This window comes from Grammomys surdaster, unplaced genomic scaffold, assembly GCF_004785775.1.
Source record: "Grammomys surdaster isolate TR1022 unplaced genomic scaffold, NIH_TR_1.0 271, whole genome shotgun sequence".
Taxonomy (NCBI): Eukaryota; Metazoa; Chordata; class Mammalia; order Rodentia; family Muridae; genus Grammomys; species Grammomys surdaster.
The window spans coordinates 11,284,801-11,298,103 of record NW_021604712.1 but is presented as its reverse complement, the minus strand read 5'-3'; the positions used below and the strand labels follow the sequence as shown (position 1 = coordinate 11,298,103).

Sequence of the window (13,303 nt, the reverse complement as noted above, 5' to 3'; positions counted from 1 at the left end):
AGGAGGGAGGGAGGGAGGGAGGGAGGGAGGGAGGGAGGGAGGGAGGGGAAAGAAAGAAAGAAAGAAAGAAAGAAAGAAAGAAAGAAAGAAGAAAACAACTCTTTATGGGAACAAGGAGAGAGGAGGAATCTATTCAGGGTATCTGAAAACTTGAGTGACCATCATTTAACTGCAGGCCTGCCAGCCATGCAGGACTCTCCAGATTTGGGGGGGGGGGGTGTTGCTGCTCAAAGGAGTAGGTCTTCTGAAAATCCTCACATTTCCACCTCAAAACCTCCAGCCTCCAAAACAACATGCTCCTCCAAAAGTAAGGTCAGCAAACGCCCCAAATATGAGAAGTTCCAATTAAATAAACTAGTGGCTTGGGTTGTTGCATTTCCTTGTTCTATCCATTTGCGATAACACTGACTACTGAAATGTAGGCAATGGTCTACAGGACTACTAGGGAGGGGTCATTGCCTTGCAGCTAAGCAGGAGGGACAGCTCTTCTAGGCAGAGGACATCCATACCAGAGGAAAGCCCTAGCTAGGGACCCTTGGCCTTCCTAAAGGCACTAAACATACAGCACCCTACTCCCAGCTTTCCAGGTGACCAGCGCACAAGCCACAAAACCACATGAGGCTTGGGAAAGTTGCTGGCTACCTCGTTAGTTAAGGCGGTGAGAATAGTCACTCCAGCCACAAAACTATTATTCTCGAGGGGGTATTCAGGTGGAGGAGATGTGGCAAGGCCTCAGTCACTACCCTACTATGATCCATGAACCAAACCGCCCGGAGCCAGAGCCTATGCGGAAGTCCAGAGATTAAGTCACTCCCCGGGATCACCTTGCTAGATTATCCCTTCTGTGCTCAAGAAACGCCCTGTGTCTCTTACGAACATAAGGTATTTAAGCGCTGCAAGGTCTATCAATGGCTTCCCAGGGTGTCCCGAAGAGGCAGAAGCAGACTCTACCCAGGGGCAGGCATTTGAAACGGACAACTCTCATCATCAGACTCACCTGGGTACCAAATAAGATGCAGCCTAGACAAGCGTCCCTAACCCCCGCTCTCAAGAGGGCCTGGAATCTTACAATCCCAAAGGTGCAGCCTCCCTCTATCTCAGCACATAGGGAGGGCGGCACCGATTACCTACTCGTAAAACAGACCGTATAGCACATTATTGGCACTAAAAAGAAGGGGGACTCTATCCTCTTCTACCTGCTCTGAGTTTCCTGGCGCTCCGAAGAGAAAGGTTCTCTTTCCATTACAGAAGATGCGGTCCCCAGCGCCCCCAAACGTTTTCTAAACGCCAACTGAGACTGAAAGGAGGAGCGAGCCAACAAGGAAAAACATCTTGGACTCAACCCGCCCACGACGCCCAGCCACGATGTTCACCAGATCGGCTGCAAGTGGGAAACCACGGTGAAACATTCTGCACCAAGATTTCTCAATCCGATATTTGTTCGCCGAACACCCCCGCCCCAACTCAGCACTCTTGGTCCATCAGGTTCTGAACCAAGCTCTCTGCTCCTCCCCCATGACCACACCCACCCGGGCAGCGGCTTTCCCTAGCAGAACTGGGAACCCTACACAAACCCCACCCACCTCCTGGGCTCACACACCATTAATTTCGACTCCGAATGCCGGGAGATGACACAGTCTTCACTCAACCCCATCACCTGCCACGTGGTTTGAGGGACCACAGCAAAGGGCTGGGAAACCACCCCACCCCCGGGCTTCTACGGGGAAAGTTCTGAGCCTCCCCCTTTTCCCGGCCTACAGCTCGGGCTCGTTCCATTACAAATAACACGGGCAGAAAGGCCTTGAGCTCTAGTCTCCACGGCTTTAGTGTCTAGACCTTCTTGGTCTGCCACTTAACTGTTAGCAACAAAAAAAGAACAGCCCCTAGTAACAAAGTAACGGAATGGAGTGATAGCTTTTTGCTGTGAACTTGCCTCAAAGCTGTAAAAAGAGTTAACTGTTACGAAAGAGTTTCCGTCAGCTCAAAGAATTAAAAAAAAAAAAACCCTAAATATTTGTTAACACCAAAAATGGAGGGGACAGTCGGACTTCCACAGACGAATCAACTATCAAGAGTCGCGCTGCGAAACGATGCCAGGAAACCACAGAAGCGAGTGACCCCACGCCACCCTAGGTTTCAGGGTCAGGCCGGCCGCCCTGTACAGGTGCCACCTGCCTACACCCAGCCCACGAGCAGGTGAGAGTAGGATCAGAAAGGGCAGTGAACCGAGCGCGCCTTCCTTCAAGAAAGCGCAGCCCAGCAGCGCAGCCCCCGGCGGCCGGGCGCGCCCCCGCCGGCCGGATGGGCTGGGGCTCCCACAAAGAGCCGCGGGGTGGGGAGCGAGGACTGGGACCGCCCCCCGCGTCGGCCAGCGCCGCCGCTGGGTCGGGTTGCGACAAATTAAACCTTAGAGCCCTGGAAAAATTACAGGAAGAAGAGAGCGAAGAATGTGCCGAGTGGCTGAAGGGAGCCCTGTCCCCGCGTGAACTTCGCCCGCCCCGGCCGGCCCCTCCCGCGCCAGAGCCCGCCCCGAGGCCTGGGGAGGGGGTGGCGAGGCTCCAGCTCCCGGAGCACCTACGCCCCAAAAGGGAGCGCCGCTCGCCACCCCCCCACCACCTCCAGCGCACCTGCCCGCGCGGCCCGCAACCCGGATGACGACATCTACCCCCGCGGCCCCGCCCCAAGAGCCCGAGAGGGGGCGTGCCCGATGGGGGCGCGGTCGCCGAGAGGGCGCCGGCTCCAAGCGCCACGGCCGGCGTCACGCGAGGCCGGAGCGCCAGGACAGGGGCGCGGCTGCGATCGCCCTCAGCTCATGGCTCCCCGCCCCCGACCCTGGCCCCCTCTTGAGCTGGGCCCGGAGCTCTGGGGGCGTGGCCGGTCCCAAGCAGTCCCTAGTCCGCGCGTTCGCGGCGTCCCGGCCGCCCCACTGACCTGTGTGAGTTCTCAGGTGCGCCTTGAGGTGCGAAGATTTCCCGTAAACTTTCTCGCAGCCCGCGTAGTGGCACTTGTGCTTCCTCTGCGGGGACTCGAGGTCCGAACGGCTCCGGCCCCGCCGACCCCTTTGTCTGAGGCCAGGCTCGCCGCCTCCCGCGGGGCCCGGCTCTGGCTCCAATGCTGCCTCGGGCTCGCTCCACGCGGGGCTGGGGGGCGCGGCCGGCGCGCCTGCTTGTCCCGGGGAGGCGGGCTCTGGGCCGGGCGGCGGCGCAGGGGGCGCGGGCGGCAGGCGGCAGGGGGTCCTCGCCTTGCGCGCAGCGGCCCCTTCTCTGCGTTCCGCGGGGGCGGGCGCCGGCGCCTGCTGGTTGAGGTCCGCTAGGATCCGAGCCACCACGAAAAGCGAGGCGCTGTCCTTGCCGTCGCGGCGCTCGTCAACGCGGGGCAGTGTGGGGGCGGCGGCGGCCGCGCCCTCGGGCCGGGGATCAGGTCCTTCCCGCGGCTCGTGCACGACTGCGCGGCTGGACATAGACACGAGGCACTCGGCGGCAAAGTGGTCCACATAGGCGGCGGCTGCCATGCTGCGGGCTCGGACGCGCGGTGCTCTCGCAGGAGTCGTCAGCGGCGCATCCGCACCCACGGCCTCCGGAGAGCGGCGGGGGGCGGGGGCGCGGCGCGCCCTCTTCTCCGGCTGGGCTGGGCTAGGCTGGGCGCGTAGCCGCTACTGCCGTCACCCGCGCGGCTCCGCGTCTGCCTGGCCGGGCACTGGAGGGTGAGCGCATGGGGGGCTCCAGTGAGGAGGGTCCGCGTGCGGCGTCAGGGCTGGCCTGTCTTAGAGACGTCGAGCGGCGGCGACGTTAGGCACGACCCCTGCAAGTTGCGGTCGCAGTTCCACAGTGCATTGTGGCAGGCGGGACAGCCTCCGTGCGCGCCGCGGCTCGGTGTGGGCGGACCGGCCCCGGGGGTGGGCGGGGCCGGGGCCACATCTGGACCCGACGTCAGCCCCCAGCCACATCCTGGCGGCGCAGGTTACAGGCGGCAGCGGCCGCAGGGAGCAGCGTGCACGAAGGGGGCGGGGAGCCTGGAGCGCGCACCGTCTCTCCGGTGCGGCCGCGCGCCCGCGCCTTGGGAGGGGCGTGGCTATTGGCAGACGCGAACTCCATTGGCTCTTGAGTACTTTATCCAGCCAATCCGGACCTCTAGAGGGCTCTACCGGCCGCGGGACTTGCGCGCGCCAGTGGGCGTGCCCCCTGGGCCTGCAAGAGGAGGGCAGAAATCGGAGCCGGGCGCGGGGCGCGCAGACGCATGACGTCCGAGGGTGGCGGGCCGCTGTATAGCGGCGCAGGGCTGGGGCTCGTGCCTCCTGCAGCGGGAACCCCGCCGGGCCTTTCCGTGCTAGAGCTTTTGTGAGCAGGCAGCAGTAGGTGACACGAGGATGGCAGAGCTGGGGACGGCACCCTGTGGTCTCTCCGCCCGCTGGGAGTGCGGGCAAGGTGGCGTATTCGTCCCGATGGGACCTGAGCGGCCGACCTCGCCTATGGGCGGGACGTTACCGAGCCTCACCCCACCGCAGCGGAGTTCTCGGGTGGCCGGGCTTGCATTGCAGTCTCCAGCCACCTTCTCACCCTGCTCCTGCTCCTGCTGAGCTCCAGTCCTGGACGCAACCTTGGCTGGAGCCGTGTCACCACTAGGGCCGCCCCGCCCCCGCGCGGCCGCACTGCCCTTGAGCCTATGTTAACCTGGCTGATGCAGGGCCCACCACTGCCAGTGCTGAGAGAGTGAGAGCTACGTGCTGGGGCTGCAGTCGCGGCTGTTCAGGGAACGCGGGGCCCCTTCCTCCCCCTTCCTGCCCCAGGCCTACTGCCAACTTCTCCAGGCCGCCCCTCTCCCACCGCGGTCGGGGAGGCTTCAAACACCACCAGCTGCGAGGACCCCGCCCAGGGCGCCCCACCCATCCACTGTCTGGGCCTCTGAAGGAAATGCTCCACTGCGCCCTGCCGGGGCCTTCCAACTAGGCCACCTTGCTCTAAAGTCTAGACACACGTTTATGTTCTTTCTCTCTGAACACTAGGCCACCATCAGAGAGACCATAGCTTCCTCCTGCATTTGAACCAATATTAACACACTCAGGACTCTGGCCTCAACTGGCCTCTGACCTGTGAGGATAAGATCAACAGCCTCTGCTTTTCATTGTGGATGATGCCTTTAAATATGCCAGCCACTAGCGGTCGACCCCAGTGGGCTAAAGCAGGGTCAGTCACCTCACTAGGAAAAATTAAGAAGCAAGGTTCTGATTTCAAGTTTTCCCCAAATTGAATGGGAGCCTAAAATAGAAGAGACTTTGATTTCTGATAATTGGGGAAACTGAGCAATTTGGAATTTTCAGTTGTGAAACTTAGGTTAATGTTTGAACATCCCTGAGTATAAGCACACACCCTTAATTCTCTCACTGTTGGGCTGCTGTCTTGTGGCGAAGCTGGATTAAGGCTTTATAGGAGGGTCTCGACTTGGCAGAAAGTAGTCATCTTTGTTCCAGGCAGATTGTGTTGGTGACATTTAAGAGACTGTGTCCTGACCAAGTGATGACTCAGAATGCTCCTCCGTTCCCACCACATGCCACAGACGGTCATTTCATTGGGAAAGAGCTGGCCCCTACACTGCTTTTCTGACCATGCATTCCTTCCTGTCCCTCTGCAGCTTGGAGGATTCTACAGTCTTTTTGGTGGTGTCCTCGTGGGTTCTGCTTCACTAGGACAAGGTGGACCTTCCTGGAACATGCATAGGCACTTCTACATTATAGGCTTCTATGATACCCTGAGTCAATGGACCCTTCTGACATGCCCCATCCAAGCTTTCTTCGTGATGGTCTCCCAAAGAGTTTTCCCCTTTGAACGTTGTATACAAGAGGCATTACCTTGAATGATTTCTCACCAGTTCACAAACTTGGCCTTTCTTGTCCCAAGCCCAGATGGAAATATCCTAGTGGTACTGCTCTTCTCTCCAGTGAGTATCTCATAGCTCTAGGTCCATGTTTCTGTGCTAGTAGGATTTTGACAACAATAGTATAGGTAAGTGAGAGTAGGGATATTTCCTTTTAGCTGGAAAGAAGAGGAAAATCTAGAACAAAACAGACCATCAAGGTGGACCAAATGGGAGCAAGTGAGCCATAAGGGGACTAGTAATGGGTGAGGTTTTGTGGTGAAGGTGGTAGTTGTTCCATTTGGAGCCTCTGAAACAACCTCAGCTATGAGATAAAAATCTCAACTATAAGACAAGAATGCACATGGACAAGAGCAGGAGAAGCAGCAGCCAGTAAAGCTGAAATGTGACCCATAGACCCAAGAAAACGAAAGCCTGAAATAGGGAGGAAAGTTTCCCCACAAGGTTCACAAATGGTGCCGGGCGGTGGTGGCACACTCCTTTAATTCCAGCACTTGGGAGGCAGAGGCAGGCGGATTTCTGAGTTCGAGACCAGCCTGGTCTACAGAGTGAGTTCCAGGACAGCCAGGATTACACAGAGAAACCCTGTCTCGAAAAACAAAACAAAAAAACAAACAAACAAGAAAAAGGTTCACAAATGGTGACACTGGGCACCTCTGGATGTGTAAGGGAGGGGGACTTGAAATAAGAATGATCGTAAATGATTGTACTAGAGTCTGTTCTGAGATGTTCAGGTCGGCTGCCAGCTTTGTGTAGCCTCACAGCTGCCTCTTCCTCTTCCTGAGAAGAGACTGTATCTAGCTAAAGGAGATAGAGACAAGTCTCGAGACAGTGGTGCTCATGTGCCCACTGACATCTACAAGCCCCTTTCAGGGATTCCATGGCACAGGGAGCCAGGAGCCTAGAAGAGGCTTTTGAGCTGAGCAAGCCAGGCCACAGGGATCGATCAACACACTCTGACATCCATAGCTGCTCAAGTGTCCAATTAGCATACTACACAGAAGGCCACAGTGAAAGGTGCCACTTGACACAGAACTTCTGATCCATCTCAGCCCTTCCCAGGCAAGTAAGAGTGGGCAGCTGAGCTGACACACGTCAGGAAGCCCTGCATCAGGAAATATGAAGCCACAATAGGTTGGCTTTTGTTTTTTGTTAAGTAAGTTGTAGGAAACAAGGCGTTTAGAGAGAAGTAAACATCAACAAAAGGACCAATAATATCAACAGGGAAATGTAAAAGAACACAATCTTCAGAGGGAAAGTATGTGTGAAGAAATATTTAGGAGTAAAAGAAAGAGTTCTTGAAGCATTAAAGCAAAAAAAGTAGCAAGCATATAAATGACAAAGTCTTCAGTGGAAAGACTGAGAGAGAACATTAACCAGAAAGAATCCACAAAAGCATAAAATGGAAAGAGAGAAGAAAATGAAAGAATCAACCAGAAAATGTTTTGGTCGGTTAATAGGAACCCTGACATGGTGGCTAGACAAAACCCAGCTAAACCCAGACATAAGCATCCATCAGTAGGGATGGATACATTCTAGGAATGTCTCCTTGGGCAGTTATCTTACTGTGGGCACTGCTGAGTGGCCATGCAAGACTGAGTTGTGTGTTGGTAACCCCAAGGGGAATGGTATGTTTTTGCAGTGAAGAGACACAGAAAGCTTGAATTAATACTCTTCACCATAGTCTGGTTAACTGTAGCCCAAAGGCAATGTGTTACCATGTGTGCTATTGAGTTATGATGAGGCCCTTGAGGAGATAGAGATCCTAAACCTTCTTTTTCATTCATCCTTGCTCACTGCTGCCATTGGTCTGTGACTGAAATCTCTCAAACTGTGAGCCAAAGTAACTATGTCCTGTTTTGAAAAACTAACACACTACCTTACGATGATCTGTAAGTTGGAATCTACACTAAATTGTAAGAGTAGCAGGTATCAGATGTGCCTTGCTATGCTTTTGGATGACTAGCAGTACAGTAGGTTTCTTTGTACCAATACCCCACACAAGTAATTCATTTCCCTGTGAACACTGTCATATTTGGCATATTGGAGGTGATAGGAATCTATTACAGATTCCCTTTAAGGGATCATGGTGGTGTTGTGTTGTCTATAACTGACAGAAACTTTGTTACACAGCCTGAAGCATTTTTAGATGCAAAAGTTCTCTTCCCTTAGTGGGGAAACGTATCATTTTCATGATAGGAGCTACCTGAGCTCATGAGTCACCAAAATGAAGAGGCTAAGAAAAGGACCATATAATCCAAGAAACAGGGTACTGCACACAGGATAAGGGAGAGGAAGTGCCAGCCAAGAGCTGCCCTGACGCTTGCTCAAGAGCCTAGAGTGACAGCATCCTCCATCAGTTAGAAAGGGCTGGCTGTGCTGCAGATCGTTGTTTCTGGCACACTGCACATCCATCATGAGGTGCCTGCAATCAGCAGGTGGATGAAGCAGCCTCTTTCCGCAGTGTGCTGGTTGCCATGGCAGAAGGAAAGGGGGAATGTTAACCTTGCAATATTACTCACCCCTTCTCCCTGCACAAAATACATCTTCTCCTCTCTGGGTGGCGTAACCTAATCTCTAGTGCCTTTTAAATCTGGATCTATAGGCAGAAAGAATGGAAGGAATTCACTGAAACACATTGTGTGGCATCCAAGTTAGAGCCCAGAACTTCTGCAGGATGCTCTGATTTCTGCATAGAGCCAATATGGCTCCTTTTGGTCTAGAGGCTTATAACCTAAAAGTAAGTTGTCAGTACCTACAGCCCTCACTGTATTTAGGTAGTATTAAGAGATGGTGGAACCTTTAGCAGGTGGGGTTAAATGTGGGAAGGAAGGTCATTGAGAGCACCAATTTCAGAAAGGATGAGTGCTGGTTTCTGGGGATGTGTGAGTGCCTACAAAAATGGATTGTTGGGGGGCTAGAGAGGTGGATGGTTTAGTGGTTAAGTGTTGCTACTGCAGAAGACTCAGTTTGCCTTCCCACAACCACATGGTAGCTCTCAACCATCCATAGCTCTAGTTCCATAGGATCTGACCCTCCCCCTTTTGACCTCCAAGGGCTGTAGCCATGCACCTAGTGCACAAACATATATACACATATACAAATAAACACATATACACATATACAAATATAAACACATATACAAATAAAACAAATATATCTCTTTAAAAATACAAACAAACAAAACAGATTGTTATAAGAAGAGTGAAACTACATTTCAGATGGCTCCAACTTCTCTTTTCTACTACATTGAGGGGCTGGAGAGATGGCTCAGTGGTTAAGAGCACTGACTTCCAGAGGTCCTGAGTTCAATTCCTAGCAACCACATGGTAACTCACAACCATCTGTAATGGGATCTGATGCCCTCTTCTGGTGTGTCTGAAGACTCATATACATAAAATAAATAAAAATAAATCTTAAGAGATGGAGAGAGAGAGAGAGAGAGAGAGAGAGATCTACTACATTGAGACAGTGCTGTGAGTATTTTTACCAGTGCCCAAACTCATGGGACCACACAATCTCCGACTTTTTTGTTTGTTTGTTTTTTCGAGACAGGGTTTCTCTGTGTAGTCCTGGCTGTCCTGGAACTCACTCTGTAGACCAGGCTGGCCTCGAACTCAGAAATCTGCCTGCCTCTGCCTCCCAAGTGCTGGGATTGAAGGCGTGCGCCACCACTGCCCGGAAATCTCCGACTGACTTACTTACTTTCTTTCTTTCTTTCTTTCTTTCTTTCTTTCTTTCTTTCTTCCTTTCCTTTCTTTCTTTCTTTTCTTTCTTTCTTTTCTTTCTTTCTTTCTTTTTTTTTTTTTGAGACAGGGTTTCTCTGTATAGCCCTGGCTGTCTTGGAACTCACTCTGTAGACCAGGCTGGCCTCGAACTCAGAAATCCGCCTGCCTCTGCCTCCCGAGTGCTGGGATTAAAGGTATCTCCGACTTTCAAAAGTGTAAAGTAAATAAACTTCTTTTCTTCATGAAGGAGAACCCTCTGGTATTTGATTATAGCAACAATGAAAGAACTCACACTCCTCTGTATATCACTGTCAGTGTACAATACATAGGGACATAGTAACACCACAACATAGCTCAATTTAGTGGGAGGCAGGCAGCCTGTAGTATCCATAATGACCTTGCAGGTTTGCAGGGCAAATATTGCCTTCCCCATAAGGAGAAATTCTTCCTTCAGTAACTTTCAGGCCCCTTGCCCTACTCCTAAGGTTTCTCCTTTATTGCTTTGTTCCTCAGATTCTCATGAAGTGGACACTGGGGACTATGTCCTTCTGGGGACTGAGCAGTTCCATCATCCCTATGTGCATAAGCATCCTGTGTGCATAACTTAAAGCAAGAGTTGTTTTAAGTCTCAGCCTTACAAGGACTCAAAATGGAGTGAATATCTTACCTGTGTTAGAAACCAGTTTGGGGGGGGGGGGCAGGTCTCAGGTAGTAAAAGAGACCAACATTCCAAACAAAAGTGTTTTGACACAATAAAGTTTTCCTACATATCCGGAGGATGTCCTCAGAGGAGTGAGACAGGAAGTGCACTTGGGTTTTACTTTAACTCAGGTGGCTGGGATTTGACCTAATCCTTTCTGAAGTGTCTAGTTTTAAAAGATTTGGCAATAGCTATGTCCCGGTGGCACACGCCTTTAATCCCAGCCCTTGGGAGGTTGATCTCTGTGAGTTGGAGGCCAGTTTGGTCTACAGAGCAAATTCCAAAACCACCAGGAATGCACTTGGAAACCGTGTCTTGAAAAACAAAACAACAATAACAAAACCAGGTGCGAAGGAAATGAAGAAAAAAGAGTCAATCAAGAATGTAGCCTAGCCTTAATTTACACAAAGGACTACACACAGGGTGGTAGACAGATTAAATATTAGCATAAACCAGCCTTAATCTCAACATTCCAGATGCAGAGGCAGGCAGATCTCTGAGTTCAAGGCTAGCCTGGTCTACAGAGTAAATTCTGGGCTACATGGAGAAACCCTGTCTCAAAAAACAAACAAACAAAAACAACAACAAAGCTGAGCAGTGGTGGTGCACGCCTTTAATCCCCGCACTTGGGAGGCAGAGGCATGTGAATTTCTGAGTTTGAGGCCAGCCTGGTCTAAAGAGTGAGTTCCAGGACAGCCAGGGCTATACAGAGAAACCCTGTCTCGAACGTGCCCCCCAGATCCCCCCAAAAAAATAAATAACAACAAAATGAGTTTATAACCAACCTGGACTACAGAGCAAAGCCATGTCTCAACCAACAACAAAGAGACTCCAGAAGAAACACACACACACACACACTCTTGCACACACCATGTGAAACTATGCAAGAAAATAGCCAACTGTACCCTAGTCAGGTCCTTAACCTGACATGGACTCTTCCAGTACCTGGATCTAGAACTTCCCATAATTCGAAAGTACGAGAAATAGATATCTGCTGCTTGTACCCTCTACAGAATATGGGATAGTGTGTGTATGTATTTAAAAGATTTATTTATTTTTATTTTAAATATACCATGTGTGTGCCTGGATCCTGAGCTGACTAGAAGAGGCCATCCAATGCTCTGGAATTGGAGTTGTGACCCACCATATCGGTGCTGGGAACCAAACCCTAGACCTCTGCAAGATCCTAACCTCTAAACCATCTCTCCAGCTCTGGCTGATATTTTATAACCTCACCCTGGATAGATTGGGATGGCATCCTCCCATAGGAAAAGGTCACAGTGGCTTTGAGGGCAGTAATGGATCTGAGCAGAAAAGTACCCATGGTTTCCAGGGCCACTGACCTAACTTGAGAAGACTGCAAACACTGGCAGGATCGTTAGGGTTTTGAAATAATGAACAAATGTAATGGATGAAAACCTTAGCTTTCGTGGAAGTGTCTTTGCTATGGTGGTAATGAGCAAGGAGATCATGATCTAATCAGTTTCTCAAAGGACAATAAGGTATGTGCATAAGAACAAGCAGAAGGAAAAAAGAGCTACATCTACATCTGCCTAAGGAGAAATCAACAGACAACACCCCGAACTGAAAACCAGAAGTAGCAGCGCTGGGGCAAGCTGCCCTGTAGAAGCCAGCACTCCACTGCTGCCGATCCGGGGTTTGGGGCTTTTGAGATGTAATTGATGTTCCTAATCAGTTGCTGTTAGGCTAAAGAGATAACCGGACAGGACTCGAGCCACCTGGTTACCTGAGCTTATTCAATCTGGATCCTGAGGTCAAAGGACAGAGGCAGGGGGTGGTCAGAGAATCCATCAGTTAAGGGGGTTAAAAATGGAGGCCCGAGAGACTAAAGGTCGCAGGGGAGGCGTCAGAACCTGAAAGCCCAGAATGGAGTTCAGACACAAGTTTGAGACTAGAGGTCAGAGAGGTCACAGACTGGGAGGTGAAGAGATCAGAAACCTGACAGCAATTGAGAAGTGAGGACGCTTCCACAGGGAATGAGGGTGGCCTCCTGGTTGCTGAAAGTGGCCCTGGCTCACTCACATCTTACTAGAAAAGAGACCTCAGCCCACAACTCCAAACAGCACATTCCTACATAGCCTCCTGGGGCTTAGACCAGTACCTCATTCCGGAAGGAAGCCACCCAGGCAGTTTGGTTTTAGCCTTTGTTGACCCTGAGCACAAAGCACAAAACAGTGGCCCTACTGTGAGAGGAGGTTGAATGGTTCATCTTAAGACCCTGAGCAATCCCTTCAGTAGACGTGAGGATGCATACATAGCCTATGCTGTGTGAGCTGTGAGAATATTCTGCTAGAAGAAGCGTACACCCTATGCACACCGCGTGCCCTCGCTCCGTGTTGGCCACTGCCACACCTGCATTACCAGCTGCCAACTGAAAACAACTTTTTTTTGGGGGGGTTGGTTTTTCGAGACAGGGTTTCTCTGTGTAGCCCTGGCTGTCCTGGAACTCACTCTGTAGAGCAGGCTAGCCTCGAACTCTCGAACTCAGAAATCCGCCTGCCTCTGCCTCCCAAGTGCTGGGATTAAAGGCATATGCCATCAGGCATGGCCACTCTGACTTTTTATCCACAAGGAGTCCTGACACAAGTGCCCCAGTAGAGACAGAGGATGATTTAAGACTTGATGCAGGGAAAAGCTAAAATCAGAAACCCCTTTCCACAGTGGCCTTGACCACACATTCCTTGTACCTTTGCAATTAGATGGGACCTGGGCCGCTGAGCTCCAGACATTTACATATGAGAGCAGCTGCTCCACCTCAGCACGAGTCTTTGAGGGAAGAACATCTTTGTGTAAATTGACTCTCTTAGCCTATAGCAACTTTCAGAGGGAAAGCCTTCTTTTGGCTCTCAATTTGGTCTCTTGGCCGCAGCTTTGGGACAGTGGCAAGCAGCACTTTGGGGCAGAAGCAGATGATGAGGCCAACCCTGAAATTCATGGCTTGGGACCTAAATACCTCCCTCATTTCCTGTTACCACCATGCTAG

At 51.7% G+C, this 13,303-nt stretch overlaps 1 protein-coding gene across 1 annotated transcript in view; it reads right to left on the bottom strand.

The window, feature by feature from the left end:
• Klf13 (Kruppel like factor 13) overlaps nucleotides 1-3,535 on the bottom strand; it is a 45,868-nt gene extending 42,333 nt beyond the window's left edge. Inside the window, exon 1 of the mRNA XM_028776706.1 lies at nucleotides 2,932-3,535. Coding sequence (XP_028632539.1) covers nucleotides 2,932-3,511 — 580 coding nt within the window. The 5' untranslated portion in view covers nucleotides 3,512-3,535. The remainder of the gene's footprint in view (nucleotides 1-2,931) is intronic.
• Nucleotides 3,536-13,303: the final 9,768 nt, after the last annotated feature.